General features: G+C 39.2%; 2 protein-coding genes across 3 annotated transcripts in view; one reads left to right on the top strand and one right to left on the bottom strand.

The window, feature by feature from the left end:
* Nucleotides 1-4,453, top strand: part of E2F5 (E2F transcription factor 5) — a 34,221-nt gene extending 29,768 nt beyond the window's left edge. The window contains exon 9 of the mRNA XM_063451283.1: nucleotides 840-4,453. Coding sequence (XP_063307353.1) covers nucleotides 840-949 — 110 coding nt within the window. The 3' untranslated portion in view covers nucleotides 950-4,453. The remainder of the gene's footprint in view (nucleotides 1-839) is intronic.
* Nucleotides 4,454-4,631: 178 nt separating this feature from the next.
* Nucleotides 4,632-12,307, bottom strand: RBIS (ribosomal biogenesis factor). 2 transcript variants are annotated; one of them, XM_063451296.1, is made up of 4 exons: nucleotides 12,153-12,307; nucleotides 9,648-9,764; nucleotides 8,403-8,519; nucleotides 4,632-4,730 (listed from the first exon to the last, which is right to left on the bottom strand). In XM_063451296.1, the coding sequence occupies exons 2-4, from the start codon at nucleotides 9,759-9,761 to the stop codon at nucleotides 4,662-4,664; spliced, it is 300 nt and encodes a 99-aa protein (XP_063307366.1). In that variant the 5' UTR covers nucleotides 9,762-9,764; nucleotides 12,153-12,307; the 3' UTR covers nucleotides 4,632-4,661. The 2 variants fall into 2 exon arrangements, with proteins under 2 accessions (XP_063307366.1, XP_063307364.1); XM_063451294.1 differs by having other exon boundaries at nucleotides 12,171-12,306.
* Between the last annotated feature and the right edge of the window lie 5,169 nt (nucleotides 12,308-17,476).

The raw sequence follows: 17,476 nt of genomic DNA, 5'->3' as shown, positions 1-17,476 counted from the left end.
TTAGTGACAACTTGCTGTGTAGAAGTCGCCTTGGATATTTACACCAAGCTACATGTATGTAAATAGGACTACTCCGCAAGTAGACAATTAGTTTGAGCCAAAGTGCAAGTGCCTCTTTTAAAGCTTTTCATTATTTGATAAAGTCATCCTGTCTTTTTGCATGATACTCAGATGCCTTAATGGGAGCATGGTGTCCTTTTTAAGGAACACTCTAGGTACCATAATCACGTAATCCTATTCATTTGCTTATGGTGCAAATATACTGTCCCTCATTCATTTTAAATGTTGGAACAGCTTGAAAGTAGAGTTAAATTACTCAACTTAATAGTTCCTGTTAATCAAAGCCAAGAATTAAATTTCATTACAGCAGGAGTTACTCTGCAGGAGTGAGTACTTGCATGTTCAAAGAGAGAATTGGTCTCTGTGATTATTCCGGGGCACCTGCAAATGGGAGTCTTTAGACTTGCAAAAACTCTACTTGGGTGCAGCTATTACAAGTCTTCTCATTTAAGTACACTATGCTTGTTTTTCTAACAACTCCTTATGGAAAACTGTTATTTAATTGATTGGGCTTCTTGTCCACTTCTAGCTCTGCTTTAAAATGCTGTTTTGTTTTACAAAATGAAAATGAAATTGAATTTAAAGAAAACTAGAGATCGTATCCTAGCACCATAACCATCTAAATTTAATATGGTGTTTGTTGTCCTGTTTAATTGACAATTTGTTTCCCCCAACACACAAAACGGCAGTTTCAATATGCTTACCGTTAGTCATTTTTTTTTAGGATTGTTTTTCTTCTTGGTATTCTTTTAATTATCTTATCTTTTTATATCTCCTAGTGTTTCCTTTGTTGCGGCTTTCCCCGACTCCAGGAGATGATTACAGCTTCAATTTGGATGATACCGAAGGTGTCTGTGATCTGTTTGATGTGCAGATATTAAATTGTTAGTTTTTATTTTTTTCCTCCCAATTCTTCCTTTTGGATTTTTTTTTATCTACCTCCTACATGCCTTACACAGAGTAGCATCAGCATATCTACCAGTGGATTGTATCTTTTATTTAGGAATTTACTTTTTATATACATGTACTTTTGTAATTAGTTTAATTTAGTTTTAAGTTTTTGTTTAAAGTAATTTTTTTTTTTTTTTTTAAATGATACTTTTTATAATTGTAACTGTGAATTACTGATTACAACCTTTGTTGTTTTTGTGTGGAAAAATTTGATTTTTTTTTATGCATTATCATGCAAATTTACTGTTACAGTGGCAAAAGCATGATAAAAAACAGAATTTTGGAAAACCGTGTTCTTGATGCATTATGTTGCTGGGTTTTCTTCTCCACCCTCACATGTGATCGGCTGGAGGAGTAACTCCTACTGCTTATCTGGAAATGTGTGGCACACTTCTACAGTGAGATGCCCATTCACCATCTAGTATATGGATCTATTATTTTGTGTGACACGATGGTGCTTGTGTATCAAAATCTGAGAAAGCATGGTGGTTATCCTAATTAAAAGAAATGCATCTGAAAGTTTGTACTATTTTAATATTTAATTCTCTTTTTACCTTTCACCTACCACTCTTAAATGTGTAATCAGCTGCTCCACCCTTATTAGTTTTCAGATGTACACATTTTGCAGTAACATGAAAGTTAGAACATTCTAGTGAAATTGGAACAAAGGGATAAGCATTCCTTCAGATACTTCACTCTTCTTTTTGATTTTTGGAGAATTAGCATGCTGACCTTCACTAGAGTATACATGTGTAGAATCATTTAAACAATTTTTAATGGTGTAACACTAAACAAGAGTCCCCAGCAGCCTGTCACCTCTGGTGGTGGTGACTGACTTAGAGTTTCAACTGACCATTCATATGAATTGGTATGGCTAAGGAATAGTGTAAGATTAGCCATGCTTCCAGAGGGCCCAGACTGTGGATGACCAGGGCCCTTTTATTTTGTGTTAAATCATTTAAAAAAAATTGTTTAATAATGAATGGAGAGATAGCACATTGGACTCTAGACACTAATCGCTTCAATGAGAGAAAATGGTTATAATTTGTAGTGTCTCTTTAACAGTCCTATACACGAACTGGTGTTTCTCTCAAAAGTTGCTTACATTTTCTCCCTAACTGCAGTAATCTAATGGTAGATAAGTATATTACAAAGATGCTTGGCTAGTAATATTGCACATCAGACTACACCAGTGATTCTCTGATTTATCCACCTGACTCATGCTTTAAGTTTTATTTAAAGGTGTGTAGTGAGTTTATCCAAAATTACTGTTTTAGTTTTTTTTTGTTTTTTTTTATGCTGTAAATGATTATTTGCACTTTTGGTTTTCGTTTGTATATCTAGTATGACTTTTTGTAATCAAACTAATGGCTGCTATGGGTCTATGCGTACTATTTAAAGGAACACTTCAAGCATCATAACCACTATAGCCTGACGTGATGAGTATGGTGCAAGGAGTCCCCTGGCCCAGTCACATAGTTGTGTTTTTGTTTTAATACATGCATGGTTTCCTTGAGCATCAGTAGTCCTTCAAATCTTTGTCGCTATCACTAAATCGTATGTTGTGATTCCATTTTGTGCAAATTGTCACATCATTTATTTAAGTGTTGACCGTGCCAATGGCCTCCTGCTCCTAGCATTATAGCCACTATTGAGGGATGTAGTGGTTATGGTGCTTAGTGTACCCCTTTGAATATTAAATAGCAGTAAAATGTTGTAAATGTCTGATATCTTTATCTTGTTATCTGTATTGGGTGGTAGCTAAACGGCAAATATATTTTTTATTTTTTTACTACTTACTCATTGCAGAGAAGGTTATGTCATACTATAAGCAGTTTCATAATCCATACACAGAAACGTGTTTTCTAGCCACTGGATAGATGGGAAATTTAAATATATATATTTTTTTTCTGAGCGACAGTCTAAAGCACTGTGATTAACAATAGATGTGGCAGTGGAGAGGTTTGTCAGTAATAATCTAGGCTAGTGTTTGGCAACAGATGCCTCTTCCTATTGTCCTTTGCTGGCCTGCATTTTTTGTTTGTTGCACCTTAATTCACTCCAGTGGTGGCAAGCAGGAGTTGTGAAGCTTTACTGGAATCTATTTTTATACTGATCGTTTTTATAAGTGCCGTTAGTTCCCAGTGCATGCTTACTACTTTGCATGTAACCTTTTTAGTATAGTTTTCTGTGAATAAATACAACTTGCATGTGATAGATTTTGGCCTCAATAATATGCTGTATTTTTTTTGCATGCTCAAATCTTTGCATGAAACAATGTTTTGGATTGCTCCACCGTAAGCCTGCTACTTTAGCCACTCCCCCTCCAGAAAAATATGTCCTTATCAAATACATGCACACAACTCTGCCACAGAGAGTGCTGAGAGATTTGAACTACAGAACACCCTGGGAGATATATTGTAAGATTATTACTACCGGTTTATAGTTTCTCAACTGTAGGCAGCCAGGTTGTGAATATTGGGGTTGAGACTGTGTGCATACATCTGATAAGGAAGTCTTTCTGGCATTAGAGGGTGTGGCTAAGGAGGCAGGTTTATGATACAGCATTACAAAAATGTGCAAAACTGTAAAGATCTGAGCATGCACAAATAGATATCTTAATGAGGTCTAAATCTATGAAATGCATACAATGAACACTGTAGTTACCTAGACCACTTCATCTCAATGAAGTGCCATGCCCTATATCCGTTTAACACTGCGGCTGATAATATTGCAGGTCTGTAGGTACAGCAATGTTGTCGTCATAGGGTTAATCTGCTACTAGTTGAGGTGGATCCGCCAAAAGAGTGGAGTAAAACTCTACTATTTCAATCATATGGTCTCAGAGAGACCATGTAATTGGTGCAGCGGGGCATTTTGGCACATATACACACTATCCTCCAGGTGCTTTCCTATGAGAACACTGGATTGGCTGAAATCATGGATCTCAATGATTTAGACAAAGAGTGGAGCTTCACCAAGGAGACTGGCGCTGCGAGAGAGAAAAGGTAAACTCCCCTTTTTAACTGTTGAGTGGGGGCCCGGTCACCTTAACAGTGACATTTGTATTCCTAATGCTATAGTGTTTTAAGTTGTATTGGTACCCAGATTGTCCCTTTACATTTAATGTTTGTTTGTTTAAAGTATACCCTTGTCCAAACAATGTTAATCTAACCAACATTATCTTAAAATTCACATTCAAAAATATTTGGTATGTGATTTGGGCGGTCCAGAATTAAAACTGTAAATATTGTCCAGGATGCTTCAAAAGTTTTTAAACTTGTTTATATTTCTTCAAAAGATTGGGTTATGTTGACATGTTCAAAATACAGTTTTGCAGCACAAATCCTTTTTACCTGCCTGGTATCCTCTTGTTCTGCCAATATCCTTTTTATTTTTGTGTGTGTGAATAATCACTGCCTGTTTAAAACCAAACCTTTTTTTAAAAGAGAAACTAGTTGAGTTACATTCTTCAAGAACAGATTAGTAAAGTGCCTTGTAAAATAGTTGGACGCAGTACTTGTTACACTAATTTCCTGCAAAAGGACTACTAATTATTTCCTTTATTTGAAATTGTTGTACGAATGTACCAATGTGTGTAATAACTTTTAATAAACATGTACAGACAAATCATTTTATTGCTTTAATTATTACAATTGTGAAAACAAATCTGCAGCATTGTCTACATCTGCTGGTGGTTCCGCTGTCTGTTTTGAAGGCTGGTGGGAGAAAATATAATCTGTTAAACTATACAGATAATTGCATCTAAAACAATTTAAAGTGTTATAGCCCATTGTAATGGTGATGCCACAAGTACCATGGCACCCTCACTCAGTACGGGGGCAATCCATTTTGTAAAGGTCTACCCTCTTACGTGGGCCGCACCGTCTCCTCTGCACTATGCACAAGAGCTGCAGGAGCCAGTTGCCAATCCTGCTACTCATTCATTGGCTGAGAACGAGCTTCTGTGCATAGAATATGCACAGACTTGACATTTGCCAGCTTAGAACGCTTGTTCTGGACTGGATAATGAAGTAACCGTGACGCTGCCAGGTGTGGAGTTACAATGCTGCCAACGCTTGGAGTAACCCTTGTATTATGTTAAGGAAATAGCTGTCCAGTGCCTCATGAAATGTCAGAAGTCTAGTATTCATTTTTGTTCATTCCAGAATTTACTACAGCATGGTCTATTGTGTCTGGATAATTTTCTCTAGAGTCGTCCATTTTAAAATGCTATTTACTTGGAGTGTAACTTAAGGGACACACCACAGGTACATATAAGGCCAGATTACTCAAAATGGGAATATACACAACTAAACCCCAATCAAATGTACACTAGTTAGACATACTGTCCAGTTTAATATAAATACACGTCATTTACAACAAATGCATAGGTTTAGGGTGGTGTTCTGTGACAACGCTAAAATCTACCTTGTATTGTTGCAAAATACATCCACAAACTGTGTCCATAAAAAAGAAAAAAACAACTTGCACCATGTGTCCAGATGTTTTTCAATCACTCGTGTTAGATTAAGTAAGAAGCAAGTAAGGGTGGTGAGGGGGTATGACGGTGCTGCTTTAAAGTAGCAGTCTACTACATAGCCCAAAAAAAACACTGTGGGCACTGTATATGCTTCACATCTCATTGAAGTGGCTACAGTGTCGAGTCACCTGGCATAGTCATTCCTGTCGGTGCGAAAACGTTTTTATTTGATATGGGAGGGGGGGGGGGGTTCCCAGCAGTTCAAACTCGCCCCCGTGCTGCTTGTGCCAATAAAAAAAGCAAGAGCCTAAGAAGCAATTGGCAGAGTTTTTTTTTTTTTAGCCCATCACAGTCCCCATTCAAGTATGGCATCTCCCTCAGTCACACCTATAACTAATTCGATGAGATGGAATGTTTACAGTGACTACAGTGTCCCTTTAACTAAGCTGTAGTAGAAATATTGCCTATAATCTTTGGGCGCTGTACCTCAATATTATGCCAAACTGGTGTGGAGCAGTTTGTGGCTACACAGCACCCACAGACCACATCGATAATGTAGGGTTTTCACTTCCGCATTATCAATGCCAATCTAGTTCAACCTGGATAGCAGTGATTGGCTTGGTATGGGTTATTCCTGTGCTTTTAGCTACATTGATAATGTTAATTCTTCATTATCAATGTAGCTGATGAGAGGGTCATTTCAAATGCCAGAAAGAGTCCTGTGGGTTTTTTTTTGTCAGATTACCGTATATACTCGAGTATAAGCAGAGTTTTTCAGCACATTTGTGCTGAAAAACCCCAACTCTGCTTATACTCTAATCAGTGTCTGTATTATGGCAATTTACATTGCCATAATACAGACAGGGGGCTGTGGGGGCTGCAGAGCGTTTACTTACCTCTCCTGCAGCTCCTATCAGCTCCCTCCTCCTCCGGTCCGTTCAGCACCTCTGTCAGCTCCCAGTGTAAGTCTTGCGAGAGCCGTGGGGTCATAGTGCGGCCGCGAGACTTACACTGTGAGCTGGCAGAGCGAGCTGCATGGACCGGCGCGGAGGAGAAGGGAGCTGACAGGAGCTGCAGGAGAGGTAAGAGCTCTGCCAGCCCCCTTCTACACAGTGCACACCACTGGGCCACCAGGGACTGAGAGCCCCCCTCCCTGGCCAGCTAACAAGCAGGGAGGGGGGAGGAAAAAACATTAAATAATAATAAAATATAATAATACAACATAATTAAATAAAAAAATTACAATAAATAAAAAAATAATAATAAAATTGCCCACCCCCCACCAAGGCTCTGCAACACACACACACACTGCACTCATATACACACAACTGCACTCATATACACACAACTGCATTCATTATATACACACACTGTAAATAAATATTCAATTAATTTTTTTAGGATCTAATTTTATTTAGAAATTTACCAGTAGCTGCTGCATTTCCCACCCTAGTTTTATACTCGAGTCAATACGTTTTCCCAGTTTTTTGGGGTAAAATTAGGGGCCTCGGCTTATATTCGGGTCGGCTTATACTCTAGTATATACGGTAGTTCTAAATGGTTTTATCTATAATTAGGGGACAGCTCACAGAGACTCAAGGCAGGAAGTGATGTAGTTGTTAATGTTACTTAGTGTCCAATTCAGTATTCAAGAGTAAGCTCATTTGAGCAGGGTCCTCAACTACCTATTGTTCCTGTTACACTTTATTGTCCCATTTGGTAAATTCCCCTATTATTGTAAAGCGCTGCAGAATAAGCTGGTGCAATATAAATACCAATTATATAAATTAAAGGCACCTTACGAAAAGCAGTGCTATTTTTCAGTATGTGTTTGCCTTGAGGTACTTCAGGTAATTCCCACAAAATTGGTTATGTTTTTAAATTTCAGAGCTCAGGGAAATGTAATTGAATAGGTTCAACAATTTTAATTATGGTATCTGTTGGATTCTCTTCCATCACAAATGCAAGTGTGGCTATTGGATTTGTGCAGAAATTCTTGAAGCCTTATTAGACTAGACCGGTATAGATGTATACTTACCTCTGTTGTGCTACAACAGCCTCAACAGCGTAAAAGATAAGGGCAAGTAATAGAGGATATCATATTTGGTTGCAATCAGTTAAACACTGCATAATATGTTGGTACTCCAAGTAATTGTGACAAAACAAGTTGGGCAATCTGGAGCAAAAGGTTACAGTCAAAGCCCCACAGAAACACGTTTACAGTCAAAGTAAGGTATAATCATTCCAAAGTTTAAAAATACAGTATATCTAAAAGGACAATTAATATACTGAAGTGTTAACCATGTACAGTATTTACATAAATGCATAACATGGCAAATGCCTACTCAGTGAGCTGACAAGCTGCTTTGGCTAAACCATTATAGGAGGCTTGCTTTGAAGGAATACTATTTATAAATATCTTTGTTATACCATTACAAAACAAATGTAATTCATGTATATTGAAAATTGTGAAGAATATCCGCCTACCTTCCCACTTACCCTTTCTGACAGCCATCTTTATCACCCTTTGTTGGATTGTCCATTATTAGACCCAATGAACACTATTTTGCAACCATCCATTGCTTTTCAAAATCACCTGACAAAATGCTGCAGGCAGAAATTGCACACAATGTTTTTACGAGTAATAGATGGTTGCATAAGAGTGCGTATTGGGTCAGAGAACAGACAGACATTCTCTTCAAAGTTTCATAAACATGGTTATTTGAATGGCAGACCAGAACAAGGAAACAAATTCAATATGTGACTTAAAATATACAATTTAACATCTTTATCTTACACAGATTACACACGTGCAAGAGAATGAATATACTGCATATTGGTTTCAAATAAACATACATCTCAGAGCTAGGGTCAAAAGAGGGGAATGTGCATAATTCACAGACTATACCTTCTTGCTCTTGGCTAGGCTGGACTGACTTTTCTTTTTCAGTTGTGCAACCTCCTTGTGCAGTTCTGTAAAAGCTTCATTGACTGTGCTCACCTTTTCTTTGGTAGCAATGTTGATCTGTTTAAAATGGAGGCCAAACAAGATAAGGTAAGAGTATTCAATCTGCTATAATTCACATATGCCTCTGCACGAAGCAACAAAATGTAATGGCAGAGAAAGGATTGTGCAAGATGTATTCCTGTAATGCTGTATATGTACATTTTCTTACACTGGCATTTAAAGCGGCACTGTCATGGCCGAATCCCGTTTTTTTTTAGCGGTATAGCGACTAGGGGCAGCATTTACTAATACCAAGTAATCTTTACTTAGTATTAGTAAATGTGGCTGAAAGACCAATTTAGGTCTTTCAGCCTTTTGGTAGTTAACTCACTAATTCCCACGGTATCAGGGAGCTATCTACTAAGCGGCTGCAAGATGCAGCAGCCTCACAAATAGGATCGGAGTTTCATTCATTAGAATGAAATTCCGATACGGACAATGTCCCGGATTGTGTCTTAACATGAATGAACAAGCGGTTCTCATTCTGTTAGGACGCCGGCGAAACTGCTGAATTGCGGGAATACTGACAGGAAGTATCACGGGACCAGGGAGGAAAGCTTGGAATCGTGGGAAAATTTCTCTTGACCACCGGAAATGAAGCACATTTTGCTCCTCCGCTGGTCAGGGGTAGGAAACCTCCATAAGACAAATAGTCCCTACTTTGTCTTATGTTTTAACCCCTTAAGGACACATGACATGTGTGACATGTCATGATTCCCTTTTATTCCAGAAGTTTGGTCCTTAAGGGGTTAAAGAACACTAGAGCAGACAGGAAGAAATGGAGAGAGAGAGAGAGAGAGAAGAGGAATAGATTAAAGAAAGGTAGGTTTCGCATGACAGTACCGCTTTAAACTTGTTTAAACAGTACTGCTTTAAACAAGATCAGTGTCATTGTGCTGCATTCACATGTGTGAAGGGAAAAAATGCTGGCTGGAAAGCACAGAATAAAAATATACAAAAAAGGGTGTTCTTTATGACTGTATTATCTGTAGAGCTGGTATAGTGTGGCACACTTGTGTCCAGTGGGTAGAATTGAGACTAATAGCAGTAAAACATGTAACTATCATACATCACCTCAAACTGGACAATTCTGTTTACGTTTAATGAAATGTGAAAAAGGTTTATATATAAATTTATAGTACTGACCTTCTTAAGACTTGTTTTCACTGGTTTGGCTTTATGTTTTGCTTTTACACTCTTACTGTTTGCTACATGAAAGACACTTGTCTGTTTTTGCCCCTTTCCTTTGCTTTTTGCCATTGCCTGTAAAGATATAAGAAAACACAATCAATCAGAGTAAAGAAAAGACCAGTCACTCACAGGGTACTTTAATTCTAGTCACTCAGGCTGACATTTCAGCACCAGTGAGTCTCTTAAAGGAGCACTACACACACACACACACAGTACTACTGCTGCATATATGGAGTTCCCGTCTTAATAGCACTTTATAATTCAATATTCAAATAAACACCAAACTAGCTTTAAAAAAAAAAAAACACACTGAGCTAATGGAAGAAGGAAACCTCCCCAGCTGTTTGATCGATAGCCGAGGTGGTTCTCTTCTTCCGTTAGATCAAATGAGTTAACAGAAGCTGCAGATGCACTCTGCCTTCTTCCACAAGTGGCTGAACGTACGTACATGGGTCCACAAAGTTCTGTTTTACCCAGTCACCCATGGCTGTAAGCAGAAGGCTTCCAAAGGCTGCAGACAGAAGAAGATTTGCCCCCTGCCAAACTGATAAATGCACCCCAACACTCCTTTTGGTGCTTGTTTTTTTTCTGTATATAAATTGGTTACAGGTAGTGTTCTGGACATATGTTACAGCAGTGTATGACAAAAAAAAATTGTATTATCTATGTAAGGAGCACAATCCTAAGAATGTAAGGTGACGCTGAAAGTGGGTTTATCAGCGATCGTCAAGGTGTTCATGAAAGTGTCCTCTAACAAGTCAAAACATACCAACAATGGTTAAAAACACAGAATTTGTGTCCCTAAATCAAATAGTCAGAATTAAATGGTGACTTTTACAATACAATATATTAACAGATCAACAGCAATATTTTATGACTCCATGCACCCTAATGTTTAACTAATACACCATAAACCTCAACCTTGTCAATATTACTATTACACCAAATAGAATAGTTATTTTCATTAACCCCTTAAGGACTGAGCCAAATGTACACGTTGTGATCAAAACAAAACTTAAACAAAAAATTGAATTTGCGCTATATGTCTGTTCAGGCGTAATTCACCTCTTTCATATTATGTGCACCCACACTTATTATATACCAGTTTATTCAGGGGAAATGGGGCTTTCATTTAACATCAAATATTTAGGTATAAAACAATTTAATATGAATAAAATATTGAAAAATGGGGAAAAAATAAGAATTTTAAAAAAAATGTTTAGTTCTACGTGACATTCTAACCGTGACTGTCATAATACGGTTTGCTTATACTGCAATAAAATACACATATTTGTATTCAGCGATGTCTCACGTGTAAAACAGTACCCCCTATGTATAGGTTTTATGGTGTTTTGGAAAGATACAGGGTCAAATATAGCATGTTACACTTTTCAGTTTTTTCACATTGAAATTTGCCAGATTGGTTACGTTGCCTTTGAGACTGTATGGTAGCCCAGGAATGAGAATTACCCCCATGATGGCACACCATTTGCAATAGTAGACAACCCAATGTATTGCAAATGGGGTATGTCCAGTCTTTTTTAGTAGCCACTTGGTCAAACAAACAAATCTATATAGAGATGCTGATTGGCGCGGCCCGGCGTTATGCCACGCAAGCACAATAGCCTTCCAATGCATTCCTATGAAAAAGCATTGCATTGGCTGAGATCATCAAGGGTGATGATCTCAGCCATGAAGGTGGGGCAAACCGCAGCAATACCTGCATTGAGATGTCGAAAAAGTAAGTAAAAACCTTTTTTCTCCAGTCTGAGGGCCCTGGATCCTAAATGGTTAATCCAACACTATAATGTTAGAAATACATGTTTGCATTCCTAATACTATAGTGTTGCTTTAATTCGTTAATTAATGGTTTAGCCCCTTGAGGCAAGTCTATGCCTGGGACCTCCTAACACCACAACAACTTAATTCCGATAAAGTTGGTGCCTAGAGTGTTCCTTGAAACATAATTCCACACAGCAGCGATCTATTAATGCTTTTTATTATCTATATAGCGCCATCTTAAAGCACAATTATAGAATGAGGATATTTTACAAGTAATTGGCATACCAAATAGAGCTGAAGATGGACCTGCTCTTATAGAGTAACCCTGATCAGTTTATTCACTAAGCAACGTATTGTAATAGATTCTACATTTTTGTTTGGAATCAGATAATGCGTCCTAGGTTTTACCATTCTATGTCTCCAAAATTAGGAGATTCGAGTATAACCAATTTCCAAACCTGGCTATATTTACCAACACTGCACTCACATTCCCCAAAGCAGAGCACCATTCCACACACACACCAACCTCTATCAGTCTACTTATAAAATACGTTTCTGTTCTACACCTTCTCTCTCCGAATTTTACAGACCGCAATGTATACAGTGGAGATCAGAGAGGCCAGCTATGTGTGCAGTAAGCTGCTAGTTTCTGTATGGCAGGAGATATAAACAACGTACCTGTGCTACTGCATTCACCTGGTAGCCTTTAGCCCTCTGTAACACGTGTTGTGGTGACGTAATCAACGCGCGACTCTAGTTAAAGGAAGAGTACAACGCGCTAGAGTTCGACACACGAAAGCATCTGGTTTCTATGTTATAAACAGTAGGGTCGTGCTAGTCATAGACATTGCCTTCCTACTACAGGGAGCGTGTGATGTCACGGAAACCATGTGACTGCCGAGGTCACGTGATATAGAGGGAGGCCAGAAGCAGCCAGCATGAGCTCAGTAGGAGCTGATGTGAGGGACAGCACACATACTCTGACTGTCTCTCTCAGCCACTCACTGTCTCCCACTCACTGTACTTATAATGCACACTTGCTCTCACTCAATCTTTGTCTTTTTTCACTCTCTCATGCTGTAACTCCCTCAAACTTACTTGCTTTGTCTCTCTCATCTTCTCCCCCACACACGACTGCCTCTTTATAGGGACACTATAGTCACCAGAACTACTACAGCTTAAGCCTTTAAGGACGGTGGACGTGCTATGCCGCCCTTAAAGCGATACTATAGGTTAGGAATACAAAATCGTACTCCTAGCACTATAGTGTCCTCTCCCCCACCTCACTCTGTAATCCCTAAATCCTGGTCTGTTAGGTGTGCTTTGAGGAGAGGGTTGAGGATCACTGGGCTAGGCGACTCAAAGTCACCTAACGACCCAGAAGCGCCCAAAAGGGAATAGTGGTGGAGTTAACCCTGCAATGTAATTATTGCAGTTTATCAACATAGAAACATAGAATGTGACGGCAGATAAGAACCATTCGGCCCATCTAGTCTGCCCAGTTTTCTAAATACTTTCATTAGTCCCTGGCATTATCTTATAGTTAGGATAGCCTTATGCCTATCCCACGCATGCTTAAACTCCTTTACTGTGTTAACCTCTACCACTTCAGCTGGAAGGCTATTCCATGCATCCACTACCCTCTCAGTAAAGTAATACTTCCTGATATTATTTTTAAACCTTTGTCCCTCTAATTTTAGACTATGTCCTCTGGTTGTGGTAGTTTTTCTTCTTTTAAATATAGTCTCCTTCTTTACTGTGTTGATTCCCTTTATGTATTTAAATGTTTCTATTATATCCCCCCTGTCTCGTCTTTCCACCAAGCTATACATGTTAAGATCCTTTAACCTTTCCTGGTAAGTTTTATCCTGCAATCCATGAACCAGTGTAGTAGCCCTTCTTTGAACTCTCTCTAAGGTATCAATATCCTTCTGAAGATATGGTCTCCAGTACTGTGTACAGTACTCCAAGTGAGGTCTTACCAGTGTTCTGTACAATGGCATGAGCACTTCTCTCTTTCTACTGCTAATACCTCTCTCTATATAACCAAGCATTCTGCTAGCATTTCCTGCTGCTCGATTACATTGTCTGCCTACCTTTAAGTCCTCAGAAATAATCACCCCTAAATCCCTTTCCTCAGATGTTGAGGTTGGGACTCTATCAAATTTTCTGTACTCTGCCCTTGGGTTTTTACGTCCAAGATGCATTATCTTGCACTTATCCACATTAAATGTCAGTTGCCACAACTCTGACCATTTTTCTAGTTTACCTAAATCATTTGCCATTTGGCTTATCCCTCCTGGAACATCAACCCTGTTACATATCTTAGTATCATCCGCAAAAAGACGCACCTTACCATCAAGACCTTCTGCAATATCACTAATAAAAATATTAAAGAGAATGGGTCCAAGTACAGATCCCTGAGGTACCCCACTGGTGACAAGCCCAAGCTTCGAATATACTCCATTGACTACAACCCTCTGTTGCCTGTCACTCAGCCACTGCCTTACCCATTCAACAATATTGGAATCCAAACTCAAAGATTGCAGTTTATTGATAAGCCTTCTATGTGCAACAGTGTCAAAAGCCTTACTGAAATCTAGGTAAGCAATGTCTACTGCACCACCCTGATCTATAATTTTAGTTACCAAATCAATAAGATTAGTTTGGCATGATCTCCCTGAAGTAAACCCATGTTGTCTCTGATCTTGAAATCCATGTGTTTTTAGATGTTCAACAATCCTATCCTTTAACATGGTTTCCATCACTTTCCCCACTACTGAAGTAAGGCTTACTGGCCTATAGTTGCCCGACTCCTCCCTATTACCTTTCTTGTGAATGGGCACAACATTCGCTAACTTCCAATCTTCTGGGACTACTCCTGTTAACAATGATTGGTTAAATAAATCTGTTAATGGTTTTGCTAGTACACCACTAAGCTCTTTTAATAGCTTTGGGTGTATTCCATCAGGTCCCATTGACTTATTTGTCTTTACTTTTGACAGTTGAAATAGAACCTCTTCCTCTGTAAACTCACGTGTAATAAATGACTCATTTATCCTTTTTTTTTAACAGAGGTCCCTTTCCTTCATTTTCAGCTGTAAATACCGAACAAAAATATTCATTGAGGCAGTCAGCTAGACCTTTATCCTCATCTACATACCTTCCTTCTTTTGTTTTTAATCTAACTAATCCTTGTTTTACTTTTCTTTTCTCATTTATGTATCTAAAAAAAGTTTTGTCCCCTTTTTTACTGACTGTGCCATTTTCTCTTCTGTGTGTGATTTGGAAGCTCTTATAACTTGCTTAGCCTCTTTCTGCCTAATCTTATAGGTCATTCTGTCTTCCTCACTCTGGGTTTTTTATAATTACTAAATGCTAACTTTTTGTTTTTTACTATTTTGGCCACATCTGCAGAGTACCACAGTGGTTTCTTGAATTTTTTGCTTTTACTGACAAGCCTAATGCAATTTTCTGTTGCCTTCATTAGTGCAGATTTTAAATAATCCCATTTCTTTTGGACTCCATTTAAGTTGCTCCAGTCTGATAATGACTCCTTTACACATATTCTAATTTTAGAAAAGTCTGTTTTTCTAAAGTCTAAAACTTTTGTTTTTGTGTGGTGTGACTCAGTCACTGTTCTTATATTAAACCACACTGACTGATGATCACTGGATCCTAAACTTTTACCTACAGTAATATCTGATACCAAATCTCCATTTGTTAACACTAAATCTAGTATGGCCTCTTTACGAGTTGGCTCCTCAACGACTTGTTTTAGAGACAATCCCAGTAGGGAGTTTAGAATATGTGTGCTTCTGGCACAAGTAGCTATTTTTGTTTTCCAATTCACATCAGGAAGATTAAAGTCACCCATGATGATAACTTCCCCCTTCATTGTCATTTTAGCTATTTCTTCAACAAGTAGATTATCTAACTCTTCAATTTGTCCTGGGGGCCTATAAATCACACCTACACGAATTACTGTGTGATTACCAAATTCTAACGTAACCCAAATGGACTCTATGTTCGTCTCACTAACCTTTATTAGGCTAGATTTTATGCTATCCTTCACATACAGGGCCACCCCTCCCCCTTTCTTGCCTTCCCTGTCTTTTCTATATAAAGAGTACCCTGGTATTGCTATGTCCCAGTCATTTTTCTCATTATACCATGTCTCAGTAACAGCGACTAAATCTACACTATCAGTTGCCATTATTGCCACAAGTTCATGGATCTTATTCCCTAAACTGCGAGCATTTGTAGACATGACTCTAAGCTTATCATTTTTTAACACACTTGCTACAGGCACCTTCTGTCCTTGTTTTGGGGGACAATTGGGTTGATGTTTTATCACCCTTTTGCCCCCCCTCCTAGTTTAAATACATCTTAGCAAAACCCCTGAACTGCTCACTGAGAACATTTGTTCCCTTTTGAGAAAGATGCAAACCATCTTTTTTGTACAGTTTATTTCCATTCCAAACAGAGCTACCATGAGCAATAAAGCCAAATCCTTGCTCCCGACACCATTCACCAAGCCACAAGTTAAAGTCCCTAATACGCATCCGCCTGTCATTCTGAGTGTTATGCACAGGCAGAACTTCAGAGAATGACAGTGTGGAAGCAACCTGCCGTATATCATTGGCAAAAACACTAAAAACTTCCTTAACCTCTGAAACCTCATTGCAAGCCAAGTCATTTGTCCCTAAATGGACAAGTACATCCAATTCCCCTTCCTGCTTTGCTTGCTTAACAATATTACAGATACGTCTCCTGTCTCTGTGAGCAGTAGCTCCGGGAAGACACCTCACAAGACCACCATTGTCCATCTCCACACCTCTTATGATGGAATCCCCCAACAACAACTGCTTTCTATTAGGCCTCACCATAGTCTTCAAGCCTCTCTGCACAACACCACTAGCCTCAGTGCCTCTCTGCACAACACCACTGGCCTCAATGCCTCTCTCCACAACAGCACTAGCCTCAGTGCCTCTCTCCGCAACACCTCTAGCCTCAGTGCCTCTCTCCACAACACCTCTAGCCTCAGTGCCTCTCTGCACAACACCACTAGCCTCAGTGCCTCTCTGCACAACACCACTAGCCTCAGTGCCTCTCTGCACAACACCACTAGCCTCAGTGCCTCTCTGCACAACACCACTAGCCTCAGTGCCTCTCTGCACAACACCACTAGCCTCAGTGCCTCTCTGCACAACACCACTAGCCTCAGTGCCTCTCTGCACAACACCACTAGCCTCAGTGCCTCTCTGCACAACACCACTAGCCTCAGTGCCTCTCTGCACAACACCACTAGCCTCAGTGCCTCTCTGCACAACACCACTAGCCTCAGTGCCTCTCTGCACAACACCACTAGCCTCAGTGCCTCTCTGCACAACACCACTAGCCTCAGTGCCTCTCTGCACAACACCACTAGCCTCAGTGCCTGTCTCCATGACACCATTACACTCTGAAAGTGCAGAAAATGAATTATGTAGAACAACAGACTGTGCAATATGCCTTTTATCCACAACTCTAAGTCTACCAGATCCTACAGTGATCCATCTGCCATTCCTAGTACATCTCTGCGGCAGTGGCTTTGCAGCAGTTCCAGCCTGAGTTTGTTTACCAGATAATTTACAAATCTCAGACTTCAAAAATACAATCTCCTGCCGCAAAATAGAGAACTGTCTACAGATTAGACAACAACTAAACCTCCAAAAAGTGGAACGCGAAACAAATGCATAGCAACTATTACACTGAACTAAGTCTGCCATTCCACTGAGATCAATTTTTTAAATCAAATGAATCTTAACTTTTTATTTATCCTCCTGAATACCTCAGATTACCTCCAGAATATCTCCAACCACAGACACTTAGAAGCAACACTCTCCAGAATATCTCCAACCACAGACACTTAGAAGCAACACTCTCCAGAATATCTCCAACCACAGACACTTAGAAGCAACACTTAGATGAAGCAACCAAGCTCTAATAGCCAAGTTAAT

The sequence above is a fragment of the Pelobates fuscus genome, chromosome 4 (assembly GCF_036172605.1).
Source record: "Pelobates fuscus isolate aPelFus1 chromosome 4, aPelFus1.pri, whole genome shotgun sequence".
NCBI classification, from domain to species: Eukaryota; Metazoa; Chordata; class Amphibia; order Anura; family Pelobatidae; genus Pelobates; species Pelobates fuscus.
This window is presented reverse-complemented; position numbering and strand designations above follow the sequence as displayed.